The 14,524-nt window shown below is 50.8% G+C and overlaps 1 protein-coding gene across 4 annotated transcripts; it reads right to left on the bottom strand.

The window, feature by feature from the left end:
* Positions 1 to 8,369: 8,369 nt before the first annotated feature.
* MBL2 (mannose binding lectin 2) lies at positions 8,370 to 14,093 on the bottom strand. 4 transcript variants are annotated; one of them, XM_042960634.1, is made up of 6 exons: positions 13,911 to 14,093; positions 13,691 to 13,754; positions 11,993 to 12,167; positions 11,464 to 11,580; positions 10,026 to 10,100; positions 8,370 to 9,111 (listed from the first exon to the last, which is right to left on the bottom strand). In XM_042960634.1, exons 3-6 carry the CDS (start codon positions 12,156 to 12,158, stop codon positions 8,738 to 8,740), a joined length of 732 nt encoding a protein of 243 aa, XP_042816568.1. In that variant the 5' UTR covers positions 12,159 to 12,167; positions 13,691 to 13,754; positions 13,911 to 14,093; the 3' UTR covers positions 8,370 to 8,737. The 4 variants fall into 4 exon arrangements, with proteins under 4 accessions (XP_042816568.1, XP_015399156.1, XP_015399158.1 ...); XM_015543670.2 differs by lacking the exon at positions 13,691 to 13,754; XM_015543672.2 differs by lacking the exon at positions 13,691 to 13,754 and having other exon boundaries at positions 13,887 to 13,973.
* Positions 14,094 to 14,524: the final 431 nt, after the last annotated feature.

Consider the following 14,524-nt stretch of genomic DNA (forward strand, 5'->3'; position numbering starts at 1 on the left):
GCAAAGCGCATAATAGGAAAAACAATAAGAAACTGATGAGTAAGTAGGAAAAAAATGGGATAAGAATGAGAAGCAAAAATCCAGTAAAGAAGGAATACTGATGCCCAATGGTATTGAAATGTCCAATAGTATTAAAATGCACAATCTTAGTAGTAATTAAAACAACTAAATTCAACAACAGTAAGTGCCCAAAAATCTATGAACTAGAATTAAAGCTATATTCAAAGGACAATATACTTCACTTTCATTATTTAAAAAAATTTTTTAAAGCACGAACTGAAAATAATTGAACTAAGTGTTCATCTTTTTATTTTTATTTAAAAAAATTTTTTTAATGTTTATTTTTGAGACAGAGAGAGAGACAGGCAGAGTGTGAGCAGGGGAGGGGCAGAGAGAGAAGGGGACACAGAATCTGAAACAGGCTCCGGGCTCCAAGCTGTCAGCACAGAGCCCGATGTGGGGCTCGAACTCAAGAACTGTGAGAGCATGACCTGAGCCAAAGTTGGACGTTTAACCAACTGAGCCACCCAGGCGCCCCGTAAGTGTTCATCTTTTTAATTTTTTTTTAAAGTTTATTTATTCTTGAGAGATAGAGAGAGAGAGAGCGCAGGCAGGGGAAGGGGGAGAGAGAGGGGGAGACACAGAATCCGAAGCAGGCTCCAGGTTCTGGGCTGACAGCACAGAGCCCAGTGCGGGGCTCGAACTCAGGAACTGCAAGATCATGACCCGTGCCGAAGTCAGACGTTCAACTGAGCCACCCAGGCGCCCCCCAAGGCCATAGGTTCTTACGTGAGCAGGAAGCTGGATGTGTCAGGAGCGCGAGGCAGGGGTGGACGTTTTCGGCACACCGTCTCAGATCCCTTGGTAACAACCGCAGGGCTAAACGGCTTTCAGGGTCTCATCCAGGCCGAGGAGGAGGCAGTTGATTAGTTTTGTCTGCCACCAACATGGGGGAGGAGAGGGGCAGCCTGCGTGCTAATGGTTGCCATTCTTGCCTTAAGAGAACAGCGCTCTGCAGGCCCTGAGGGAGCCCCACATGAAGTCTGCCCCTGAGCCCCATCAGCGAGCCAAGCGAGGGCCCCCCCTGGGACCTCTGCAAGGATCCTGGTGCCTCCATCAGCTGGGCTTCCAGCTTTGGGAGAACAGCATTACCATACAGATTGACAGGCAGCAGGACGGCACTGTCTTCTCTGTCTGAAACCTGCAGGAGGTCCCCCATCGCTGTGTGCTGGGGTGCTCTGCTGGTGCCCAAGGGGCCCCCCCGGGCAGTTTCTCAAGCCTCCTGACTTACAGGTCCTCAGCCTGATTTTGTGGGGTCACCACCAAAATCACAAGTAAACCTCCCTGCTGACAGTGGATGGGGGGGGGGGTAGGCAAATGGGGGAATAAAAAGCCTAGGGCTTGATTCTTTTTTTTTTTTTATGAAAGGAATATTTTGTTTATTTTGTTTTTTATTTTTTAATCTGAAATTTATTGCCACATTGGTTTCCATACAACACCCAGTGCTCATCCCAACAGGTGCCCTCCTCAATGCCCATCACCCACTTGCCCCTCTCCCCCACCCCCCCATCAACCCTCAGTTCGTTCTCAGTTTTTAAGAGTCTCTTGTGGTTTGCCTCCCTCTCTCTCTGTAACTTTTTCCCCCCTTCCCCTCCCCCATGGTCTTCTGTGAAGTTTCTCAGGATCCACAGATGAGTGAAAACATATGGTATCTGTCTTTCTCTCTATGACTTATTTCACTTAGCATAACACTCTCTAGTTCCATCCACGTGGCTACAAAAGGCCATATTTCATTCTTTCTCATTGCCAAGTAGTATTCCTTTATATATGTAAACCACATCTTTATCCATTTGTCAGTTGATGGACATTTAGGCTCCTTCCATAGTTGGCTATTGTTGAAAGTGCTGCTATAAACATTGGGGTACAAGTGCTCCTATGCATTAGCACTCCTGTATCCCTTGGGTAAATTCCTAGCGGTGCTATTACTGGGTCATAGGATAGATCTATTTTTAATTTTTTGAGGAACCTCCACAGTTTTCCAGAGCGGCTGCACCAGTTTGCATTCCCACCAACAGTGCAAGAGGGTTCCCGTTTCTCCACATCCTTGCCAGCATCTATAGTCTCCTGATTTGTTCATTTTAGCCACTCTGACTGGCGTGAGGTGGTTTTGATTTGTATTTCCCTGATGCGGAGTGATGTTGAGCATCTTTTCATGTGCCTGTTGGCCATCTGGATGTCTTCTTTGAATGAAGTGTCTATTCATGAATAGAAGTGTCTATTCACATCCTCTGCCCATTTCTTCACTGGATTGTTTGTTTTTCGGGTGTGGAGTTTGGTGAGTTCTTTGTAGATTTTGGATACTAGCCCTTTGTCCAATATGTCATTTGCTTGATTCTGATTGGACTGGAGAGAGATACCCAGAAAGTCCACAGGGAGCCCCGTGAGAACTCCACAAACCCACCCTCCAAAGGGCTAGCAGTACAGTCTCGTCCTTGATGGGATTCTGAAATTGCCCTGGACTCAGAGATCTGAGATGCAGAGAAGGAGGAGGGTGGGGGTGGTCCCCGGGTCCTGCCTCGAAGAACTCACAGTTAGGTTTGGAAATGAGACAGACGCACAGACAAGGATTAGAGAATTACACTAGTACTAAGGGCTTGCCGGACACCTGTGGTTACCCAGAGGGAGTATGGCCCTCTGGATCCATCTGGATCTGGCCCTAAAGGGTTAGCGGCATTTAGGAAAGGCATTCAAGGTGGGGGTAGCAACCAGGGCAAAAGGGGAGGGAAGGAAAGGAGGAGCGTCCTGAAGTTGCAGGCAAAAGGCTCATGAGGCCCCTGCTCCCAGAACTTACTACACGATTTCTCCATTTCTCCGGGTTTGCTAGCCCCGTCTTGGGGACAGCCAGCAGAGGGCAGCGTGATGCCACAGCCCCGGGGAGCACAAAGCCGCTAAACTGGGCAAGGGAGGCCGTGCCCACATCCACATTCCAAAATAAGTCTGGCCGCTTCTCTCTTGGGTTCAACTTGGAGCTGAGTCAAGTTCCAGAGAAGGGAGTCTGGCCACACATTTGCAGGGAGGACTGAGATTCAGTCATTCATCTGTTCATTCATTCGTTCATTCAACAGCCACTGAATGTGTACGCGGTTTCCAGCCCTTTCACAGGCCCTGGGACTGCAGGGGTGAATGATACGGTATTGCGACAGTCACAGCGGCGGCGAGAAGAAATGTTTGCGTGGTGCTGACTGCAGGCCAGGGCCGCCCTAAAGTGCCTTCCTTGTATCAGGTCATTTATCCCTCACAACAACCCTGTGAGCTGGATACTATTATTATCCCGGTTTCATCAAGAGGAGGACCAAAGGCACAGCATGTATGTGACTTGCCCAGGGTCACATGGCCACAGAGTGGTAGAGCCAGGGTTTGAATCCAGGCCATCTGGATCCAGAGTCTTCCTAATGGCTTTGTTGCACAGATATAACTTGAGCAAGTACATGGCTGAGGTGAGTTCAGTGACTAGGATTGCTAACAAGAAAATAAAAGGGAGGATTGTAATGGTGACGGGGGTTGAGGCAATCTAAGATTCAGTGGTCAGATAAGGACTTAGGCGGAGAGATAGTGGTGACAAATGATCCAAGACCTGGCAGGGGAGGAGGATCATATTAGCATGTAGACAATCTCTGCTGAGTCCTAGGGGCCCCAGCGCATAGCTCAGGGCCACTCGTGGACCATTTTTGTCCGGGACCAAGCACGCCTCAACCAGAGCCCTAGGGACCCCCAGAGCCAATGCTCCTCAGTGAGGGGTGTGCAGAGAGAGGCCTGGACGCAGGCTGGGGGGAGCCCCCTAACAGCTGGATGCTGGGTCTTTCAAGGACTGGGTCTGTTGGCTTCTATTTGATATTCACACACTCGCACAGGCACAAAAATACGTATAAATACCCCAAATCCATGTGCACACAATTCCCCATTCAGAGTCACCTGCCCAGTGCCTCGCCTTCTCTGAGCTCCCTAGAGCTGTTCCAGGCCCAAACCCACTCCCTAAAGTCACACCCTGGAAAGTAAGACCCTGGAAATGCATAGGGAAGGATTGGGGTCAGAAGTTGCTTTTCACTAGTGGGGCATCGATCACTGAAGGAGATCATTTGGACTCTGACAATATGCAGTTAAGCAGGACGTCTGTCACTTCATGAAGGGCCTGCAAGGAATGGAGAATCCCTGGCTTCCTGGCTCCAGGCCTCCGTGCAAAGTTGAGGTACAGGCAGAAAGCGCTGTAGTGATGATACTTCTTGGGCCAGTGAGTTTCATGCAGATCACCTAGGGATCTTGAGAAAATGACAGATGTCTGGAACTTTGATTCACCGGATCCAGAGTGGAGCTGAGATCCCATGATTTTGTCAAGCATTCCAGGCAGTTCCGCTGGTCACTACCCTGAAAAGCTGCACGAAGTGGCACGAACACTCTGTCTTGCAGGACAGGGCACGCTGGACCTTGGGTTGGCGCTGGCCAGCCTAGCCCAAGGCATTGGTTTAGCAAATAAATGGCTACTTGCATCCCACTTCTTTAGAGCACGACCCCTGTGTTTGGCTGGATAGAGCACTGTTCCACAGTTGGGGACACTGTCTCCTCCCCCACACAGGCTGCTACCGGGGTGGGGAGCACTCCTTCCCAAACTCCTTGCCCGGAGCTCCTCCTACCTTTCCAGCACTTCACCAGCCACTCAGGGTCACAGGACAGCATCGCTTTGCAAAATCCACTTCCCAACATCTCCAGGTCAGGCCCCACAGTGACATTCAATCCTTCCTGGTTAATGAGAAAAAGGAACAACAAAAAAAACAAAAAAAAACCCCGATTCCCGGCAGGCTCCAAACCACAGATCAGTTACACAATCATGAGCAAATAACCTTCCAGGTCAGAGGCTGTCTCCATGACATGTGGTCTGACTGACCCCTGGTGCTGGTCGATCTCTGACAGCCACAGAGAAGGGAGGCACGCTGGTCCCAGGCAGGAAGGGGATTTGATGAATGTGAAAGCCCGGTCTTCGGCTGGTACCCCAAGTCCCCAGCTTTGGCTTGGGCGTGGCTAAAAGTGAGAACAGCAGAGCGGTAGAACTCTGAAGAAGGACTGTCCTACAGGCCCTGCAATTCCTGGATCTGGAACTCAGGCTGAAGCCTGGGCCTTGAATGTTGTGAACTTTTGTAGTTGTTTTCATTCTGGCCCAGGAAACAAGTCACAGTTACGTTGGTTGTGTCCAGTCTTCCGCAAGAGACCATTGACTTACAGATGTAATTTAAATTCAAAGTTCCCGTCCTGAAAGCAAGGTGTATTTGTCCTTCTAACTTACTCAGACTGGCTTTCAATGGACTTGAGAGATGGGTGGTAAGTGTTTAGGCTACAATTCCTTTGGACAAAATTGATTGGCAGGTAGCAAAAGCTGAAAACAGTCCTCAGGCCCTATGGCTTTGAGCTCAAAATAGGCCCTGCAGATCTGAACCTCTGTGTAACCTTTGATTCATCCAACTTTCCAGAGGAGAAGCCATTACAGACCAATTTACAGATAGGAAGACTGAGGGCCACTCGATGCATTAGTCAGGGAGCTGACCTCAAACCACAAGCTCCCGGTTTCAAATCCTGAACCTCCCACCCACCAAGCGCCTCTCCTTTAGCCCTAACAGGGCACACAGAGAGTCAGGCCTCTTTCCTCCCCCAGGCGTGACCCCGGGGTCAGGGCCCCGGCTCCCCAGAGGTGTGAATACCAGCTTCGTTTCCAGGAACACTCTGATGTATGACCTTCAGGTTTGTGCTCCTGGCATGAGTCAGCAAAGGAAGATTGCAGCTTGGAGAAGTCTCCCAGTTCCCTGGTCCAAAAAAACCAGCCTGGGAAACGCGATGGCAGAGAACAGACATCAGAACCGACAACAGGGCTCGAGAGGAATATGCTGCCTGAAGCCTGTAAGGTCTGTCCCTCGTGTGAGAGAGATCAACGACTGCGTGCTCCTTAGTAAAAGAGACTGCCTGTCCTCAGCCCTTGAATGAGAGAGACTGTCTGGCGAGTCACTGCAAATCCATAATTTCTCTCTTGTACCAGGTCCTGGGAAGCCTGGAGAATTGCGGTTTCTATCTTTGGACTCTCATGAGAATCCTAGATCTTTTTTTTTTTTTTTTATCAGTGTTTAAACGTTTATATCTTTTTGAGGGAGAGAGGCAGAGAGAGAGGGGAACAGAGGATCCGAGAATCAGGCTCTGTGCTGACAGCAGAGGGCCTGACCAGGGGCTCGAACTGATGGAACCGTGAGATCATGACCTGAGCCAAAGTTGGACGTTCAACCGACTGAGCCACCCAGGTGCCCTGAGAATCCTGTATCTTTAGATAACTCCTCTGAGCTAACTTGCACGGCACCCCGCTGCCAGCTGATGAGGTACAGGGAGCTGGGGCCTCAGTTCTAGATCAAGGGCAGTAGGGCAGCAAGGGGTTACCTTTAGAGAGGAGCTCTGAAGAGACGACCAGTTTCTGGATCAGGGAAGAACAGGCGAGGAAGAATCCTAAACGGGATGGAAGAATCTGAGCTTGTCCTGTAGATTTTTATTGCCTTTCCCTGAACTAAGGAGGCAATCGGTAGACCCTGGAGAACAATCCATGTGAAGTACATGACTATACCTTCTACCACTTTCCAGCTGGACACCACTGGCCTTTATGCACAGTATAAACAAAGGGTAGACACGATCCCCACCCCCTTACGTAAAATAGAAGGAATTACCTAATGGTTACCTGTCCGTTTTCTCATTTTTGTCTCAGCCATGAGAAAATCCGGGTGTGACTTTCATGCCTGCTGATGGGAATTCTCTTGTTTGGAGCTGTTCTATGCGTATCTTCTTTCCTTCTCAAAAGTTTCTGGTCTTTCCTTTTTCTATTTGCCATACCTGTGGTTCCACATGTGCCTCTAAACTGTAAGCACTTCCCGTTCTTTTGGTAAACAGTGTGGATTTGCACTGAAAATAGAGACCTGGTCTGCTCTACACCACGAGAATATTCTTCTCAGTCCCCCAGGTACAGTGTCTGAAGAAGCACCTTACTAAAAATTCAGTGAAGAGCTAATCCTTAGAGGCAAGGACCCAGATCTTGCCACCCTCCCCCTGCCAGTGCCAATGAGGCAGTAAGTCCCCTCCCAGCGATCCCCCCCTGCCCTGATGGTCCTGCTCGCCTGGGAGAGAACCCTACCCTCTATTCACTTCTCAGTGTCCAATCCTCTCATCTATTTGGTAATTCTTTGCTGTACCCGTTCAACAAATACTCATCCAACACTTACTAAATATGAGGTGCTCTCTCTTGGCAATTCAGATACAAAGAAAGCTCATTTTTACATAAATATTTCAGTAGGTTAAAGTGGCCCTTGGTCCGTTCGTGAAATATTTTCTGATCTCATTTTGTGAATGGCATACATTGAAGCTGGAATTCACTTTCCTTCCCCAGTTTGCTGCATGGGCTCCATATAACCTCAGCTCCACCTACCCCGAGGTTGCTGGAAACCAGCCCTGGTCATGAGCAGCGTTGCTGGCCAACAGGGCAACAGAACCCTGCTCAGAGGGAGGTTTTACTTGCTGACTGGGTGCCTCTGCATAATCCGACAGGGTGGCACCCGTGATCTGGATGACACTGCATAGTTTGACAGGGTGTGAAACTCACCTTTGGGGAGTTTTCCTCTTGTCTCCATAATAATGGATGGTGTGGACCCATGTTAAGGCGAGGATGTCACAGAAGGAAGGGGGTGCTGAACATGAAGGGATTGAGACCTGCCCTGTGGAGAGGGACACAGCCTGCCTGGCCATCGCCTCCTCCGTGATGCTGGCATACGTCACAAAGTCAAATCATTGTCCTAAAAGTATGCAGGGAGGGAAGGCTTCCCTTTGTCCTCAAGATCACCCTAGTGATGATAGGGAGGCCACAGCCAGTTGGGCAGAGTGAAGGGACTCCTGGTCTAATCCTTGTTACCAAGGTGGGACACCGCCGGATATTACACTCTGGTGGTGAAAGATTTCCTGGTGCAACTCACGGACAACTAAAAACAGCACCTGGGGCACCTGGGTGGTTCAGTCGGTTGAGCGTCCGACTTCAGCTCAGGTCATGATTTCGCGGTTCGTGGGTTCGAGCCCCGCATCGGGCTCTGTGCTGACACCTCAGAACCTGGAGCCTGCTTCAGATTCTGTGTCTCCCTCTCTCTCTCTCTCTCTCTCAAAAATAAATAAACATTAAAAAATAAAAATAAAAACAGCACCCACGTCAGACAGGGCTGGCCTAGCCATGGGAAGACACGTAGGGCAGGAGAGCTTGGCAACATGCCATAGTGGCAACATGTGGGGGAGAAGGAGCTGGGTCTCCCGGAAGCTGAGGTCTACTGCTCTGATGCAGACTGGCCTCCACTGGCCGCCCTGGGAGGCTGCGGTGTCCTCACTGCAGAAGGAAGGGTGTGATTTGGCCCTTTCCATGGCTGACTCTGACCCGATGCTGTGCTCTTAGGCAGGACAGAGGGTGTCCTTCACTACAGACTGGACCAGAAACCCTCGAGCCCGGCTGTCAACTTCTTGTCACTTCCTCATCCCCATAAGCACATCCCTTTATTTCCCTCCCGTCAATCCGTCCCCCTGAAGGAATGAGTCAACACCGTGGTGTGCGGTGGGGAAATGGGCCATGAATTCTCTTTCGGAGCGGCAGAGAGCTCAGTGGGAAGCCAAGGAGGCGACCTCCTCCTCAGGCTGGGAATTCACAGACGGCCAGGAAGGAGGAAGAGCAGGAAATGTCATTCCAGAGCCCGTCCTGGAGGAGGATCACACAATCCTCCCCGGAGCCGTGGTCGTTAGGCTCATCCCTCTTCCAGTTGCTGTAGGCAAGCCTCCCTCCCGTCACGTACATAAACCGGCCTTCAGTCACTTCGTCCGTGATGCCCAGGAAGGCAGGGCTGCCGGCCATATCCTGGATGGCTTTATTCTCCTCAGCGTTCTTCGGCGTGGCCACGGTGGCCTGGAGCTCGGCGCACTGGGCCTTCACTTTGGAAAAAGGCATTCTTTCACCGTTGGTCACGTAGAACTTCTTCCCAGGTGTTTTGCCCGAGGAGAAGGCTTGCACTGAAATCACAATGGAAGGGATAGGTTGACTGGGCTTGGAGCTCGGCCCAGGAAACTAGGCGAAAAGCCCTTCCCTGGGAACTCAGGACCCCGAGAAATAGCCCCGTGTTCAACCATGGGGTCAGATCCTAGGAAGGGAGCACTCCTCAGCTGCAGAGCAAGCCCCCGGCAGAAAGCTTGCACTCTCCTGGGACATCCCGCCCTCGAGAGGAACGTCTGTATAAACCGTCCCAGTACAGGGGACTTAGGGAAGGGTGCTTGGGCCACCCTGCCAGGCTCGGGCACCAGACGTGGATGGACTGCCATCTGAGACCAGGGATTGCTGGACAAAGAGCCAGGATTCTGGAGGCGCAGACCTTCACGTGCAATCCTTCCTCTGTTACTTCCTAGCTGTGTGACAGCGAGTGAATTACCTACACTTCCCGGACCTATTGTTCCTCACCTGTAAACAGAATGGGTATAATATGCACAAATAGGGCCACTGGGAGGATTGAATGAAACCATATTACGAGATAATGCTAACCTAGCACAGGCCGCGGTGTGTGATAAGTGTTCATAAATGTTAGCTTTCGGGCGCCTGGGTGGCTCAGTCAGTTAATTGTCCAACTTCAGCTCAGGTCATGATGTCATGGTTTGTGGGTTCGAGCCCCGTATCAGGCTCTGGGATGCCAGCTCGGAGCCTGGAGCCTGCTTCGGATTCTGTGTCTCCCTCTCTCTCTCTGCCCCTCCCCTGCTCAAGCTCTGTCTTTTTCTCTCTCTCTCTCTCTCTCTGTCTCTCTCTCAAATATAAATAAAAACATTAAAAAAAAATTTTTTTTTAAATGGTAGCTCTCGTCTACCCTCCCCGAAACCTAGGGCATTCTGAAGAAAAAGGTGACAGCCAAGAACACACTGGGGGCAGAAAACAAGCTTACACTTTTTGACATGGTCCAGTTCCGATTTCAGTCTCCTCATCTCTGCCTCCAGGTTGGCCAGCTTAGTCTCCACAACTACAAAGCAATAGGGAGAAGGGTATTTATTGGGAAGAGGAACCCTAAATTGGAGAGGAGAGTATTTTGCCAAAGCGGAGTGGGGGAGGAGAAAGCTTTACTGAAGAGTATGCTTATTCTAAAAAATAAGAAAACAAAAAGAAGCAAAAAACCCCTGCATTCCTGCCTTCTGAGATATACTTAGTAGCTCTTGTAAACTGTGACTCAGAACTAACAATAGTAATAATAATGATAGCGATAATAATAATAATCAAAACTTGTAGGGGCGCCTGGGTGGCTCAGTTGGTTAAGCGATCTGACTTTGGCCCAGGTCATGATCTCGTGGTTCGTGGGTTCGAGCCCCGTGTTGGGCTCTGTGCTGCCAGCTCGGAGCCTGGAGCTTGCTTCAGATTTTGTATCTCCCTCACTCTCTGCCCCTCCACCACTTATACTCTGTCTCTCAAAAATAAATAGACATTTAAAAAACCTTGTAAATTATTATGGCTCTGGATCCTGTTGTTCACATATTGCTTAAAATGTTGCAATATTATCGTTATTTACAAGAAAAAGCCCAACTCATTATTCTCCTTGTTGATAACTTTTTATTAATCATTCTCTTTCATTTCTTATTCTAGGCAAACTTCTTTTTTTTTAATTTTTTTTAAATGTTTATTTCTGAGAGAGAGAGAGAGAGAGAAAGAGAAAGACAGAGCATGAGTGGCGGGGGTGGGGGGGGGGCAGAGACAGAGGGAGACACAGAATCCGAAGCAGGTTCCAGGCAGGCTCTGAGCTGTTAGCATAGAGCCCCATGCGGGGCCCGAACCCACAAACCGTGAGATCGTGACCCGAGCCAAAGTCTTACACTTAACCGACTGAGCTACCCAGGTGCCCCTAGGAAAACCTCTTAATACTTTTATAATTTTGATGGGCCAGCTGGCAGATATTAACAAGAGGTCATCATTTTACTTTTGTTGTCACCGAATTTACTTCATTTTACCCTGAACGGGGGTTGCCACGACATTCCCCGGGATTCAGGGGTCCTAGGATACCCACCGTTTCCACGCCACGCTTTTGACGATAGTCATAAACCCCACTCTCGAGAGGACATCGTTCCTGCCTCTCAGCCTGGAGGCACTTGCAGACTACATCCGCTGAGGAAGAGGCAGGCCCGTGTCCCACAGAGGCCTGGAGTTGGGGGGGGTGACCCGGCAAGATTGGAAGGCTGCACTCAGGCAGCACGTTCACAGAAACGCGTGTGCTGGATGGGCAGGAGTCGAGCGTCTTCCAATGGGGCAGCAGGAAAAGGGCCACCTCCCACCTGGCCCAGGAGTCCCCAGGGTCCCGGGTTCCCTAGGCCCACACTGTGCTGGGGTGAGCTCCTTACCTGAATTGTCTCCACGGTCTCCTTTGGTGCCCTTTATTCCTGGAGCCCCAGGAGGCCCTGTGTTTCCTGGAGGCCCCATTTTCCCTGGAGGGCCCTGCAAGCCTCTGAGCCCCTGCCCTGTTGTAAGAGGAAAGAAAAGTGATCCAGGGCTGTGGCTCATTCCCTTTTTCCAGAAGTTCAGTTCGATTTACAATGACCCCAGAAAACCTCCAGTGAACCAGTGGTGACCCAAGAAAAAAGATCTTCCTGCATTCCAGGGGACAGCCTGTCCTCCGGGCCAGCTCCCTGAACAGGCAGGACACCTGCTGTCTGCAAATAACCATGTATCACGGATTCTGGGGTGGAGACGTGGAATCCTAGAGAACCAGAGAACCATCTTTGCTTTGGAGAGAATGACCTTTCACAGGAATGATTCTGAGTGAGTCACTACCCAGCACGATGACAGGTGAGCCTTGTCCTGTCTCTGCTGGGTCCCTTACAGGGAACAGTCTGGTGTTGGGGGTAAATATTTAAGCAGCCTGTCCTGTACCTGGTTCCCCCTTTTCTCCCTTGGGTCCATCTCGTCCATCTCTGCCTGGGATGCCACAGGTGATCGCTGAGCAGGTCTTCAGGGCATCCTCGGAGATTTTTATTTCTGAGCTGGATGCTGTCAGCATGCACAGAAGGAGGACAGGAAGTGATGAAGAGAGGAACATGGTCCTCACCTTAGAGTGGAGAAAGTCAAGGAAAATAATTCTGTCTCATCTTGTTCAGTCAACCTTTGCTATCACCTCTGGTGCACTGGACCCTGTGTTGGGGGCAGCAGACCCAGAGGGGACTATTATAGCCCTCGGCTCTGAGTTACTCTCACACCACAGGGGAAACACACAAGTAAAAAGTCGTAGAGGTGTTAAAACAAAGGTAATGTAACAGAGTCATATACACAAGAGTAACACAACAGGGGCCCATTCTCCCTGGGGCTCCAGTGCCCCTGTGGGTTCAAGCCTGGGTAGGTTAGGCCACCCTGTGCATGAGGGCCCATGGGATCTGGAAATCACAAATTAGCCCCGCTCCCAGTGGCCTGGCAAAGGCAGAGAGCTGATCGCCTGTGTGAGCTTTGACTCTCTTTCTTGACTCCCTTGAGGAGCCTTGAGGACCAAGGGAACCTCAGTTTCCCTCTTCTTCCCCTTCCCATGGGCCCTAAAGGTAGACAAACTCTAGCAGATGACATGAGGCAGGACCCAGTTTATGACATCCGTTCTCTCATTTCATGTAAAAAGTCCGTCTTTCACTCCAGGCCCCATCCGGCCTCAGGATCGTATACAGCTGTTTCCCCCACAGCTTGTCAATCATCTTGTAGCAAGTGTCTCTTTTGTGACAGGCACTTGGTGGGGGCTCAGGACCCAGAGTGCCCTGAGGCAGGGTTCTGACCCTCAGAACAGAACCTCTTTCGGTCCTCGATCCTGGCCAGATGAGACGGATTTTCTCCTTCCTTTGGCTTGAGGTTTTCCACTGAGAGGTCACGTTTGCCAGCCAGAACCCAGGCTCCTAAAATTTCTGTTCACGCTGGAGCTGGCATGCTGTCCGCTCTGTTCCTTCTCCTGGCAGGGTCCTCTGCATGCTGCCCAGACGCCTCCCCAGCTCTGTGCCCTAAACCCACCTCCAGATTCTCATCCAGCTTTTGCTCAAGCTGGCCCCCTTTCCAGGAAACCTTGGCAGCCGCTGGGCTGACCATGGGCCTCTCGAGGCTCTAATCCCAGTGCCCCCGGGCCTTGCTCCCTAACTCCTGAATCTGCCCTTGCCTTCCCTGGCCTGTCAGCCGCCTTAACCCTTCCCTTCCTCCAGGACTCAGTGAGAAGTAATAAGTTGGAGGAGAACTTTCTTTTTTTTCTTTTTAAAATTTTTTGATGTTTTTATTTATTTCTGAGACAGAGAGAAACAGAGCATGAGCAGGGGAGGGGCAGAAGAGAGAGGGAGACACAGAACCCAAAGCAGGCTGCAGGCTCTGAGCCATCAGCACAGAGCCTGACGCGGGTCTCGAACTCACGGAGGGTGAGATCATGACCTGAGCTGAAGTTGGATGCTTAACCGACTGAGCCACCCAGGCGCCCCTGGAGGAGAAATTTCTTGATCACATTCTTCTCCTCCTTTCCACTTTCTATCTTTTTTCTTTTCTTTTTTTTTTTAACTTCCCCTAATTACGCTGGAGGCCAAAGTCAAGGCTTAAACATGCTGCTGGCGGACATACCCACTTCCATTCTTCTCTTTGGCTGGAAAGACCACCCTTTAGTTCACAGAAGGTCAAGTGGACCCTGGAAGGATTCAAATGCCCCAGGTCAGCTGGAGATAGAGGCCCCGAGTGGACCTGAACCCCCCACCAAAGTCCCTGCCCGGACCTCACACGATCAAGTCGAGTGGCCAGACCCCTGGCCCGGGGCCTTTACCTCTGTCCTCCAGGAATGACTTACTAGGGCCTCCTCAAAGCACTGAGGCTATGGCAGGGAAGCAGGTCCTCCAGCCCAGGAACGTCAGGCCCAATTAACCTGGTGACCAGGGACAGTGCCGGACTGGCCTTCAACCCCAGATTAATAAACAACTGTCCTTAGAGCCGCTGTGCACTGGGCAGCTCTCCAGGGCTGCTGGTGGGGTCGGAGGCTCAGCACTGGACAGCTCACTACTTTAATACCCTAAAGTCCTCCCTCCGTTGCCCCCTCCCATGCTCCCACCCCAACAGCTCCACCCCTCTGACTCTCCAGACTCACAGTCTAGCCGCTAGTTTCCTCCAGATATTCATTTCTAGAAGAGACACCGTTAGACGCTCTACCAAGCATGTGACCTCACGCGTATGCACACGCACGTACACACACACCTACGTGAACAGGCACACACCTCTGTGTCAGCTGCTCTGACTAGTTCATCCTTCCATTTGTGTTAGGTTTACTGCGGGGGGGGGGGGGCGGTGGTTAACCACTGAGTCCCCTCATGCCTCCCTTTAAATGTCATCTTCGGGGGCGCCTAGGTGGTTCAGTCGGTTAAGGGTCCAGCTTCGGCTCAGGTCATGATCTCACGGTTTGTGAGTTCG

This window comes from Panthera tigris, chromosome D2 (assembly GCF_018350195.1).
Source record: "Panthera tigris isolate Pti1 chromosome D2, P.tigris_Pti1_mat1.1, whole genome shotgun sequence".
Taxonomy (NCBI): domain Eukaryota; kingdom Metazoa; phylum Chordata; class Mammalia; order Carnivora; family Felidae; genus Panthera; species Panthera tigris.